This window comes from Epinephelus moara, chromosome 18 (assembly GCF_006386435.1).
Source record: "Epinephelus moara isolate mb chromosome 18, YSFRI_EMoa_1.0, whole genome shotgun sequence".
NCBI classification, from domain to species: Eukaryota; Metazoa; Chordata; class Actinopteri; order Perciformes; family Serranidae; genus Epinephelus; species Epinephelus moara.
Window position 1 is genome coordinate 9,576,840 of NC_065523.1, and position 13,004 is coordinate 9,589,843.

Below are 13,004 nucleotides of genomic sequence, written 5' to 3' on the forward strand. Positions count from 1 at the left end.
CCACATAATGGCCTCAGGAAGCGGTGTCACTAAGAACAAGGTTTTCCTGAAAGTTACATACAGAACCTTGAAGTAAAATTTGGAATGCAAGACCTTTACCCATAACAAAGTATTTCTACACTGGGGATTTAGTACTTCAAGATATTTGATTATTTCTTCCGACACTGCATAATTTTGGCCCAAAGGTTACTATAACGGGTGGCAGGCTCTAAAAGAGTCACATGCAGGGGCGTAAATATAGACAATGCAGGCAGCGTGGTTGCACTGAGGCCCTTTCTTTTTAGTGAAAATAGTCAATAGATAGATAGATAGATAGATAGATAGATGGTGAAGATTCTAAGTCATCCAGGTCATGGTAATCATAAGTGCTTTATGGTAGGCAACTGGACTTGCTTGCGTTTCTTGAAGATGTTTTGCCTCTCATCCAAGAAGCTTCTTCAGTGGGACCAGGGGTGAATGGGTGTTAAGTCGTCAGGGGAGGGATCCCAAGACTGCATTGTAGGTGGGTGATATGTGGTGTCGTAATCCACCTCCTGTGTTTAACGATTCTCGTTCCAGGTCAATGTAGATGGCTTCTTTTACACCTCTTTCAAACCATCTTTCTTCCCTGGACAAGATGTGCACATTGCTGTCCTCAAAGGAAAAGTCCCTTCTCCAGTGGACAGCTGGGTCTTGACCTGAGGAGCTGGCTCTCATGTGCTGTGCCATGTGCTTGTGGAGTGGTTGTATAGTTTCCCTAATGTACAAATCTGTGCATTCCTGGCTGCACTGAACTGCATTCACTACAATACTCTGCTTATGTCTGGGTGTTTTGTCCTTGGGGTGGACAAGCTTCTGTCTCTGTGTGTTACTGGGTTTAAAGTGCACAGAGATATGGTGTTTGTTGAAAATCCTCCTGAGTTGTGAGAAACTATAGTAATACACTTGCAGTGCACGCTACAGCAACTGCACCTTTAAGGCAGACAGTATACATACACTGCCTCTTTCAGCTCTTCTTGCTTCTGTTTCTTGTTTTTCTCTCTGGAGGATTCCCCTACCGTCTTTGGTGCAGCCACTTGCTCCATGTCTCTGCAACACGCTGTTGATCTCCTGTACTAGCTCAATCATTTGCGAGGGATCTGTGTGTCTGTTGTCAAAAACATGGTGTGCCCCACAACATTCTCTGATGAAGTCACACAGAGCTGGCTCTGCTTTCATTAAATCCTCTTTGGAACCTCCGTCTGTCCTCAGATCATCTCCTCGATCGAACAGGGCCATGGTGTGATGTGCTGCTTCTCTGTCAAAGGTTTTCTAGATTATTTTCACTGTTTGCTATTTGTACTATGTGAATATGCTGATATGGACCCCCACCAGGTACGCAACAGGACCAGGTGAAGCAAGTGTCACACACGCTTTGATTTTGTTCATCACTTTATCTTGAGTTTGGACATCAGGCAAACTAGACAAATCTGATTTTGTGCTTCCAAACAAACCAGGAGTATCAACAACAGCCACATTCTGTCCATTCCTGTTGCACTCTTACCAATTCTAATCTTCCCAATCATCACAACCTGCAGCTCTCTGGAATGCAGATAATCTGTTTAACAAATGTCAAAAGGCCATTATTGATGTTAGCCGTCAGCCTTCACACTGAAACACAAATACTATATATTACAAGTTTGAGAACATTCTGCTTGCTAATGTGAGATAGCTGAGGAAGAATGTATGTTGGGTTATTTGGCGCCTCAAGCATATTTCTATTGATTCTGGACTTTACAGTCCTTGTTTGTTTGTTTGTTTTCTCTTACTATGTTTATTATTATGCATCAAAACACCAAGGCTAATTTCTTGTAAACATCATGGGCTTATTATTTTGATACATTTTGTAATAGTTATATATTTTTTTACTTGCAAAAAAAACCCCACCAACAACGCAAACTTATGATAAGGAAAAAACAGGACATAACACTAACATTGTTCCCTTGCAAAACATAGTGTTATTTAGGCCCTTTCATGACAAGCTGTGGTTGGTACCATGAGCTCATACTCTGGCTCCAAATGACGTCAGCAGCAGGATGGTTTTGGCTTCATTTCCTTTCACTTTTGTACAGTGGGAGGAAGTGGAGACGTGTTGTCCATCTTTATATTCAGACTATGGTTGGTACCAAAAGATACCAAAGGTTGTCTTGTTTCACAAGAAAACACTTCCAATTGCACTAGCGTAAAAATAACTATACCACAGCCTCAGACAGTAATGTTAGACCCAATCTATTTTTGCTAGATTGTATCACTATGGCCATGGCATCTCCTTGAGGGTGCTACTGGGCTGTTGTTGGTACTAGAGGCAGTAACTGCTCGCTGTGTGACAGTAGCCTGCACCACACCTTGTTAGGAAGCGGCTTGTCTAGATTTCTGTCCAAGGAGTATCAAGCCACATCATTCAACTCCTATCATTCTCGGTATACATCTGCTCCACACCAGGAAACCATACTTAAGAAGCTAGTTTAACACTGCTGAAATTATTGGTCAGAATTTGTCAGCATTTAGCTATTAGATCAGGTTATTTTTGCAATCTGTCCCTTTACAAACAGCAGTGACAGTGTGGATAACTAATAAGCAACCTCAAAACAACAAACAAATTATCATCTCAAGTGATGTTACAGTTTTTCTCAATTGTTTACACACAAATACTGGTACTTGAGACACAATGACCACAACATGTAACTCATGCACCAACCCCCTGAACCAATTCTGCTAAACTACAAGCACAATTCCTGCTTTACACTCAAATTGCAGTTCTAAAACACACTTTTTTCAAAACACTACATACAATTCTCTGCATTTGGCACAATTTTCATGAAGAAAATCTCTTGTTTTCACAAGGAACACAGTGTCATTCAAAATTCTAAAGTTAATTGCCCTACTATGCACACTGACTCATCACATGGGCAAACACCTGTCACACAGTTTTACAATTAGCAATCAGAGCTTTAGCATAAAAGGGCAACAGGTGAGCTCTTCTGTTTTGAAGCAATGGATGCCAACATTGGAAACAGAGCCAGAGCCAGAGCCAGAGCCAGAGCCAGAGGAGTGAGAGTAAGAGGAGGAGGACGGGGAGGACGAGGACGAGGACGGCCAAGGACCGTAATCTCTGATGAGATCCGAGCCACTTTTTCTGCCTGGAGATGGAAAGTGTATGACCGAAATCCACAAACGCGTATACCCCTTCTCCAAGCTATGGTAGGCGCATGTGGAGATATAGCAGTTGATGCTTTTCATGGCTGGATTCGCCATGCTAGGCAATATTTCCCCCGCTGCTTGGCCAGGGAAAACATTGCTTGTGATGTGGATGAGGTGCTGTGGCCAGACCGAAACAGAAGAGAGGATGCAGCATAGTTTTTTTTTTTTTTTTTTACTGTAACTGTATACAGTAAATTCTTCTGTTGTTTTGTATGTAGACCACTGTATGTGCAACTTTGTGTTGGTTGGGATGTACACTGTGTACATTGTTTTTGTGGGAAAAATAAAATATATTTGTTACTGTGTATTTGTGTGTTCTGAGTATAAAAACAATATTCTAAAATATTTTACAACACACTTATGTATGTACTGTCTGTAGTAAGTGTAACACTGAACAAAAAAAAGGCCTAAGTCATTATGATGAATGGAGAAGAAGTGTTTTCCATTCATCATAGTATTTTACATTGAGCACATCAGTGTTCAACTGGTTCTTATAAATATCTATTCATATGATGGTTTGTGTGTCATTTGAAAACAAAATACCATTTTGAGAAGAAATAACATTGTTTTGAATGTAAAGTTTCATTTTGCAGGAGAATTGAGGGGTTTTGCCCATTGTGTGTGTTTTTTGATTTGTGTGTAGAGTTCTGAGAGTATGAGGCATGCTTTCAGAAAATGTGTGTAAACAATCGAGAAAAACTGTAAGAGGGAGAGGAGTTTTAAATTTTCTGTTTAGACAAAAACACATGAAAACACAATTAAAGCTGTACAATAAATCATCATAATAATGATCAAAATGTGACTTAACAGTGTTCAGCTCAGCATAAACAATAACTAACACCATTCTCCACACATTGAGAGTCAGTATCACATCAACAACTACTTTCATTTGTGAGGTAAAAGTGCCTTTTCATTTAAGATTAATTAACTTATATCAGAAGTAATAGGCATCTGTATATCAAAATCCTTACAAGGCTGAAAAAGTTTGCTGGCCATAGTTTTCTTGTAAAGGCAGCCATAGTCCTTTCCAGTGTTGATATTTAGTCATCGAATAATAGTATTTTCGTTTCATCGTTCCCTCCCATTAATCACATATCACCTGTTACCTGAAAAGGACCAAAAGTACAGAGGGCTCAGCACCTCCCCTCATTCACAGCTAACAGATCTTATCACAGTTTTGAGGATTCAAGTATGCAAGTATTGTTTACTTTATTAAATTGTTTACGTTGGAAATGAAAACAGTGCTTTTCTATAGAAATGTGCAGTGACAAGTAAAAAACCCTGCATTTATAGTTGACTTAAGTAAAAGTATAAAATTATCAGCAAAATGTACTTTAAATGTTCAAGTGTGAACTCAGTGTTAACAAGATTTAAATGCTGTAATGGTGGAGGTGGAGCTTATTTAAACTATACATATATATATATATATATATATATATATATATATATATATATATATATATACATATATATACATGTATGTATGTATATATACATACATGGTGGTCCCATGCTTTGTAAGTAAAATCTTTTAAGTACATAACTGTAGTTTATCAGATAAATGTAGTGCAGTAAAAAGTAGAACATTTCCCTTTGTTAAAGCAGGGTATCAATACCTACATATCAACATTAGCAATACTAATTTTGTTTAGAGCATCAGTAATAGTGTAAATGCGATTGATTTACATGCATGTCAGCAATTAACAGAATGGTAAAAAGAAATGCTCAATGTTAGTCAATTAGTGTAATGAGAATGTATTCTGAGGTAGCCCATTAATGATTCCTCCACCTCATGAACCATGGCAAATGGAAATGAAAATAGACATCTTATACATGTTGTTGGTCATTGCTGCTTTATACATATTTGTGTACATCTATTTTTCCACATACTTGTTAATAGTCTTATCTACTTCCTCCATTTTGCCAGCTTTGTAGTTATTTTCTTAGCTGTTTTGTCTGTGTCTGTGTAAGTACTGTACATTGCGTGTGCACACATTTTGGGTCAACAAAGCTGATTCTGATATAACATCGCCTGCTTTATTTGAAAAAATAACTTCTGGTATTGCGATTACATGGTATTGTATTTAGGCCAAATTCCACTGGATCACCCACTCCCAACAATCATGTTTTGTGCATAAAATCTTCAACTACATCAGAGTAGAAATTAGAAACCATCACACATGTAACACTGGGTGGGGAGACCATTTTCAACCAACACCATCTGTGACCCAACCTCCCAGAGGGGTCAGGGGGCAATTCTCCCCAGGTGAATTTTTTAGAAGCTTAACAGCTAAACAGACCAATTTTCAGGCATTCTGAAGCAAAAATCTGTGAACAGGGTTTCTCAAAGTTTTGATGACTAAGCGCCATTTTAGGGAGCAAGCGAATTATTGAGGGTCTTACAGGAAATGTGCACACACTTACATTTTTAATGTACATTTATAATGACGCACCATACTATTACCTAATTTAATGACTTTTTTAATGACATACTACCACTACACAAATAGTATAAGTGTGATAAAGCCCACATAACAGCCATATTACATGGGTGGTTGCCTTTCATTGTGGAGCATTTTTCTTTCTTCATATTTTTTATCAACATATTTGAAGGACATTGTGAGCATTTTAATGCCCCCAATATATAATTACTGCCTGGAGAGAATGGAAATACTGTAATCATAAAAAAGTACCTCCAAATAATCTTATAAATAACAAATACGCTTGCGTAGAAACTTAGTTCGGTGAAAAAAAGATGCAAATCAACTCCTCTGATGGCAAGTTGTGTGTGCACAAAAGGCCATTGTATGTTACTGCATGATTACTAAAAGTTTGGAAAAACAAATGTTCTTGTCATATACAACCAGCAAAGTGACAAGTATAATCATTATTGTAAACGAAATGATGCAGATCATCACCAAAAAGCAAACTTAAGAGTGAATTCACCCACACATGTACAAAAAACAGGACATGCTGATCAACTGCAGATATTTTATTGAACCAAATGTGGATTTTGCAAAAGAGGACTTGCTCTCCATTACCCTCAGTCACAGAAGCACAGTGTGACCTGGCCATGGCTTTGATTTTTACTGTATTACTTCAGCATCACTACATCCAAACTCATATTTATAAATTATTGCATTATAGGAAATTAAAGATTCAAGTGTCCACAACCGTAGGTTTGGTACCAGATTTGTTTTTCGGACCACACCAGAAAGCTGGTCAAGTGCCAGAGTAGGAAACTCACTTCATTTACCAGTAAATCCAAAATTATACTCAGTGTTACCATCTAAAAATCATACTTTCACTGAACTAACCTACAGCCAAAGATTGCCAGTATTTGAGATCACTTCCCACTCTGGAGGGTTCAACCGATCACATAATAAACTCAGACTCAGCTTTCAACATTACAGGCCTCGCTTTGATCAAAGTAAGACCACCACTGATCATCCATTTTGTTTTAATACTTGGATTGGCAGCAAAAAGGAGGAAAAAAAGTTAGAAAATGTGCCACTAAATGATAAAGAGAAAAAAACAAATTTGCTGGATGGGGTGGTGAATATGATGAGTACTTCACACAAACTCTGCTCTTGTAACCTGCGAGCAGGTGGCTGGGCCTGTAAACAATGCCAGTGGGATATTTGAAGCAGACTGAAAAGAGGGAAGTCTCTTATCTTGGCAAACTACAGAGACTGACTTCTGCAGCAAATACCTTATCAAAAATCTCTCTGTCCCCTCCTCCCACCTGCAGCCTTTGTTCTTCTAAATGTCCCCACTTCAGCAGTAAACAGTTATAAAGTCTATGACCCTCCTGTACAAACCCAGCCCACAACCCCCATGACACCACTCCAACATATGGAGACTGAACGTTTTATTGAAACACCTTTAAGTACAAAACAAAAAAGTTACATGACATGGTGCCTCCTTGCTGTGGCACAAGACCTAAAAAGAAAAAAAAAAAATAAGGAAATAAACAAAACAGGGAAAAGGAAGGAGGAAGTGACTGTAGGAGGGTCATCACCACTCATCCCTGATGTTGTGCGGAGCTGCAGTGGTGTGTCTTTGTGAGAGCGAGCCTGCCCCCTGATGTTGTGTGGGGGCGGGGGTGTTACAGAATCCCATGTTTGTCAGAGGTAATTCACGTGTTAGCTAGTAGGAGCTGGTGGGGTTGCAAAGGGGGAGAGGGGGGAGGAAGAGCAACAGCAGCACATAGGAGGGGGGTGGTGGGGTTAAATGATCTTCTAGGAGAGAAGGGGGGGCTTCTAGAAGCCGTGGACTTTGAGCTGTTCGTCCTTGGCCAGGCCAATCTGAGAAGAAGAAAGAAGAGATCGGTAAATGAAAATGACACCTTCATAGCAGCTGGAGAAGTATTTGCCCAAAATGATTCATCCAGACCCAAGTGGATTTGCTATAAAGCGCCTGTCAACTGATAATTTATGTTATCCATTACATATTTTTGGTGCTTCAAATGATCTGACATCATCTGGCCTTTGACCACACTGAGTGGCTTTTCTTACAGTCTGTATTAAACCATATGGGCTTGGGGTCAAATTTTATCAACATGTTAAATACCATTTATGCAAACCCCTCAGCTGGTGTCACATGTAATATGCTGTCCTACCTTTGAAATTAGCTGAAGTGGTCATCAAGGTGACCCAATCTCGTCATTGTTATTTATCACTGAAGCCACTGGTGCAGTCAATAAGGTTGTCAAACATCATACCAACAAAAACACAATCTACCTGTCTGTATCTGTGCAAAGGCAGACGTTCAAAAATAAAACTAGCCGCTCTCCAAAGAAAGAAGGAATTTGGTGGACTATCAGTAGCTGATTTGAGGTTGTATGTCCAGGCTCTTATCTTTTGCCATTTAATAAATTGGTTCAGCGGAAATTCACTTGGATGACACATTATTTACAGGCCTCTCCAATAAGTGTAATGAGTTTGGAAAAAGAACTACCCTGAAACAGTAGCCCTTTTAGATAGGAATTGTGCAAATTTGCAGGGAAGCCAAATCAGTCTTTTTTCAGCATTGGCGGTATAAAAACAAAACCGGGGAGTGCGGCAAAATGCTACATACTTTTGTCTATACAGAATGCGCCATTTTCGGGGCAATGGGGCGCGTGAGCAAGTAACAAAATGTGTGGCTCAGTGTGTGACGTAACCAGTGACGTGGGAGGGAAGCCGCGGCTCGTCAGTCAATTTGCTCGCAAGTCAGCCCATTCTACACCGTCGCCATCATCTGACAGTTAATGGTCTCTTCGTTTGCAAGGACAAGGGTGCGCAATTCCTTGTCTCCCCAGTTGCCCATCTTTACAGTGTCTGTCAGGTCTGCGTTTCCCTCAAGCTACTAGCTGCTCATTCCTGCTACTAGCAACTGCCAGTGGGTCCCACGTGCGGCGTCATCAACAGTTCCTCCCACAAGTCTTCAACAGCCCCTCCCGTTGCGGAAGGTTTAAATTAAAAGGGTTCCACCAATACGACTACTCTACGAGGTGGAAAATTGGGCACCTCGGATCAACTCGCCAATCCGGCTCTGTGTGTCTAAACACTCGCAGATGGCGGGCAACACGGCCCAACATTCACGGAAAATCTTGGCAGTGTAAAAGGGGCTATAGATAGGGAGGACTGGGCAAGAGTTTGGGGGATTGTTTCCCTTTCATCCATCAGTTAAAAGTTTCAAGGAATAAATAATTAAATAGTCTTAACAATAAAAAAAAAATACATTTTAAAAAGCTGAAAGAAAAACAAAACAAATCCAACGTGACCTCCAGTCTGTATAACTGTCATAAAACAGTGAAATAACCCAGCAGAGTCAGTGTTGGCTAGTGTAGCAAATTTTTAAATAACTTACTTCAGTAAGGAAGTGGCAGATATTCCTGCGCTGGTCTCCCTGAAGCTGGATCACTTCACCATACTCTGGGTGCTCAATCACTGTCCCATTGCACGCAAACTTCTGTTAAGAGTTAGAAAAGAGGACAGACAATGAATCAATAAGGGACATAAAACAAGGACACACACCACAATGCTACAGCATTTGGTAAGAGCTGATAGAACGCCAGATTGATATTGCCTATCGATTTCCACACCAGATCTCAGTCAAGGATAGTACCTTCTTGAAGGCCTTGACTAGCTTCTTCTTGTCATAGTCGGTGGCAATGCCCTGGACAGTAGTGAGGGTCTTCCTGCCGTTCCGCTGTTGGATTCTTATGTGGATATATTCGTCTGTCCCGCATGGGAGGTCATCGCCCTTAATTGCATCAGCAAAGGGGTCTGGAGCGGAAGAAAGTGGGAGGAAATAAAGGGGGCAACAATGACACTTTGTAAAGATGTTCAAGAAAAGTCACAGACAGAAAAAAAATGAATTGTACACAGCTCACTTCTTTATTAAAACTAAATAAATCACAAATCAACATGATTTTATGCTGCACTTTGCCCCACGTTCCCCTTGCTTTAGCTATGAAATCAACTTCTCATATCTTCAGTGTTGACATCTGGCAGAGCTCCCTGGGGGGAGGGGGGGTGGTCCGTTTTTCTAATGGAGAACTGCGCAGACGTACGAAGCTAAATATACAGCCTACCAGCTTAACACTGATGTCTGGCAGTGTAAATTAGCCTGAGCTAAGCCAGCAAACAGGATTGAGCATGAATTAACAATCATGACATGGCAGCTTTCATTTTCAGTGCGTGGATCAAGGCCTGAAACGTGGTAACGTTATACTTAAAGTGAAATATACGTTAGGTTAGAGTTTTCCAGCGGTTAACAATTTCCAGGAACAGGAACACATATGAAACGGGGCCGCAACTCACGGTGTTTCTCACTATTTTAACGTTACATATGTCCGTTATGTTCTCGAGGGCTAAGTTAGTTAACTGCAGTCTGTCAAATAATTTTGAAAATTCCCGCTGAAAAGTCCCCCAACCCATTTTGATATCTTCACGAGGTCTTCCTTTTTTTCCCCCAACGAACGGTCCTACAAAACTATATTGTTTGCCGTCCTAACGTTACATGGTAAAGAAAAACTAAGATCTTAACGTCTAAGAGGCTGAAACCAACAAATATAGTTTTCACTCGAAAAATAACCATACTATAATTACAACAGTTGCCGCTTATTGTTCTATTAATCAAATACACGGCTAATCATTACCTCCAAGAATAAGCTAACACGTTAGTAGGACAATTTAGGCCTAATGGCGGCAGTGTTAGCAGAGGCCTGCTAATCGGCTAAAATGATCAAGCACAGACCGTCAAACTCTTACATGGAAGATTTAGAGAGTTAACGTAACGTTACACTTTTACGTTACAGTGGTTTCTTTAAGAATCAAGCGTTGTAATAAATAGTCACATCTTAAACGAAGCAAATAAAATCCTCGACGTAAACCAGTTTAGCGTTATGGTTAGCTTCGCTGGCACTCGCCCTTCCCCCACCTTGTCTACCGGTTCAGTTTGTTAAGAAAAAAAATCACTTACCATAAGATTTGAGGTTCTGGATATCGGACATACGATAAGATTTGCTTTCCTTTCGAATAATAACTTGGTTAGCGAGCGGTTCGTCAGCTAACTTTAACCTGTTTTTTGTCGTTTCTAAGGTTCGCCTTTTTTACGGGGACGGCGCTTGGGTCTGCCTCAACAGCTCTCACAAGATGGAGTTTGCTCGAGCTCGTAGGGTTGAAAAACAAGGCTTTATAGCCCCGCCCCGAAACTGACGTCAGTACGTTGCAGACGTAGGAAAGGGACGTAGTTGGCAGCCACGCCCTGTTGATTCTCATCCTTACTGGAAAGGTGACGTCATCGTTTCATAATAATTTAGCAAAAGGAAAATTACCAAAAACAAATTAACCCTCTCATTGTGTTTACACCTTCAGTATTGGCAAGTCTAATTTAACCATTTATTTTTACCAATTCATCTACTGAATTTAAATGTGATATGTGCTGATTATCTTACTAGGCTTTTCGAAGTGTGTGTGTGTGTGTGTGTGTGTGTGTGTAGTCTTTTATATTATTATAGGATTTTATTACTATTATTTTTGTGTTGTTGTTATTTCTTTAATTCTTGATGGTTTGGCAACAGTTACTTTTCACTACCATGGTCCATAACACTTTAACAAACTTTTTTGTAACTTTTTTAATGGCATTTAAAAAACAAAATTATCAGAATAGATTTTATTTATCAGGTCATTTTTAAGGATCTAATGAAGCATTGTCTTGATCAGAATAAAATCAAATGATGTTTCACACAATTTAACTTGCATTGATCCAAGTGTGCAGATCCTATTTTTACACAAGTTTACACAATTTAACTTGAAAATGGGTCTCACTGACCTGAACTGGCAATTTTTGTTACTTTAATAACATTTATTCTTTAAATATGTATGACTGAGTTTCAAGTAAAAGTAAAAAGATGCAAATGCATGACAGGTTATAAGTGTTATGTTTAGTATAGCCAAAATTAGAAAAAAAAAAACAACTAAAAAGTACATTGCTTAAATACTGTACATAAAGCACAATTTTGAGGTATGTTATTTTGTACTGTATTGTACTTTTTACTTTACAACATTTTCCATTATTTATGTCAAAATGTAATTCATTCTGTAAAGTGTATTGAGACCATGTTTCTACCATGGTGATTTTACACTCTAAATAAACTGAAACTGAACTGAAACTGAAAACGTTTTATGATGTACCTTACAGTGCAACCTTGACACATCTTTTTCAGGTCTTAAAATTGGAAACCATCACCCGGGCAACCCTGAGCCAGTAAAATAAAGCTTTTTGAGCAGCTCCCAAGATGTTCCTGGTGGCTCTTGTTTGTAGCTTTTTTGCAGCAAGAGTCCCAGGACCAGGCATTAAGAATGGCCTGCGAAGCCCCTGCCAGAAATGATCAGTTTCTTGCAGACTACCTTGCAGCTGACTACCCTGGGCCTTTGGCTGAAGCTGAGGCTTCTCCCCTGCTTTAACAAAGGTGATGGTGCACTTAGTTGGGTGTTGCTGCTTGCTACAGTTGATGAGTGCAGATGGTGTCTGCTACTGCCGACAAAACTTGCTTATGGCACTAGCAATACCAGCCCTCTCCCAAGGCTTTTGGACAGCAGCTGAGGATGTGGCCCAAGGATCCCCTTCTCTGGCAGAACTTGCAAGCAGGTGAGTCCGACAGGCCACAGCTGAACAGCTTGAAGGAGCTCAGGAGGACATCATACACTGATTGGACCGAGAACTTGATTTGGTGTGCTTTTTTTCCTCCAGAGTTCTGCCCAGGTAATCTTTTAGACAGTTGTATGCTCCCTCTTGGTCCAGGCCCCCTGCTTGCACATACCCACCATTCTGCTGTGGTGAGTTTTCTCCACCTCTGTGTGTACCTCCATCTGAAATAGCTTTTGCCTCTCCTTCCCTCTGGCTTTACTGTAGCAAGGTCTTGAACTGCCCCCAGTCCTGGCCTGATCAGTTACCACAGCGCCCATCAGGATGCTGTGCCACAGCCTTTCTCAGCCCATCCTACTACCTCCTGCACATGCCACTTCCTCCCTGTTCTGACCTTGATGCCTGCTGAGGAGACCTTAGTGTCAGCAGAATTTTGGTAGAGCAGGACTTCTCTAGCTCTGTGACCTTGAACCCCTCTGCAAGACCCTCTGGTGATTTAGACTGCGTAGATTAGCAGTGGCCAGAAGAGTCAAGGCAGGATTCCATGTTGACATATCCAGGCTTTGAATTTTCAAAGAGGCCCTGGCTTGTCCACTGTGGGGAGCCAAGTGTTGATATCATCATCATCATCAGTGGTTGCTTGGCGC

The 13,004-nt window shown here is 40.4% G+C and overlaps 1 protein-coding gene across 1 annotated transcript; it reads right to left on the reverse strand.

Annotated features, from left to right (window-relative positions):
- Positions 1-6,196: 6,196 nt before the first annotated feature.
- LOC126406064 (eukaryotic translation initiation factor 1) lies at positions 6,197-10,878 on the reverse strand. The gene is made up of 4 exons (XM_050070195.1): positions 10,690-10,878; positions 9,331-9,491; positions 9,073-9,174; positions 6,197-7,526 (listed from the first exon to the last, which is right to left on the reverse strand). Exons 1-4 carry the CDS (start codon positions 10,718-10,720, stop codon positions 7,482-7,484), a joined length of 339 nt encoding a protein of 112 aa, XP_049926152.1. The 5' UTR covers positions 10,721-10,878; the 3' UTR covers positions 6,197-7,481.
- Between the last annotated feature and the right edge of the window lie 2,126 nt (positions 10,879-13,004).

Bases quoted from the DNA above. Each gene is read 5' to 3' on its own strand.
- LOC126406064 (XM_050070195.1), bottom strand. From the start codon at position 10,720: ATGTCCGATATCCAGAACCTCAAATCTTATG. The intron at 9,492-10,689 runs GTAAGTGATTTT...CTTCCGCTCCAG, and splicing joins CCAGAACCTCAAATCTTATG to ACCCCTTTGCTGATGCAATT. The intron at 9,175-9,330 runs GTACTATCCTTG...AACTCTTAACAG, and splicing joins TAGTCAAGGCCTTCAAGAAG to AAGTTTGCGTGCAATGGGAC.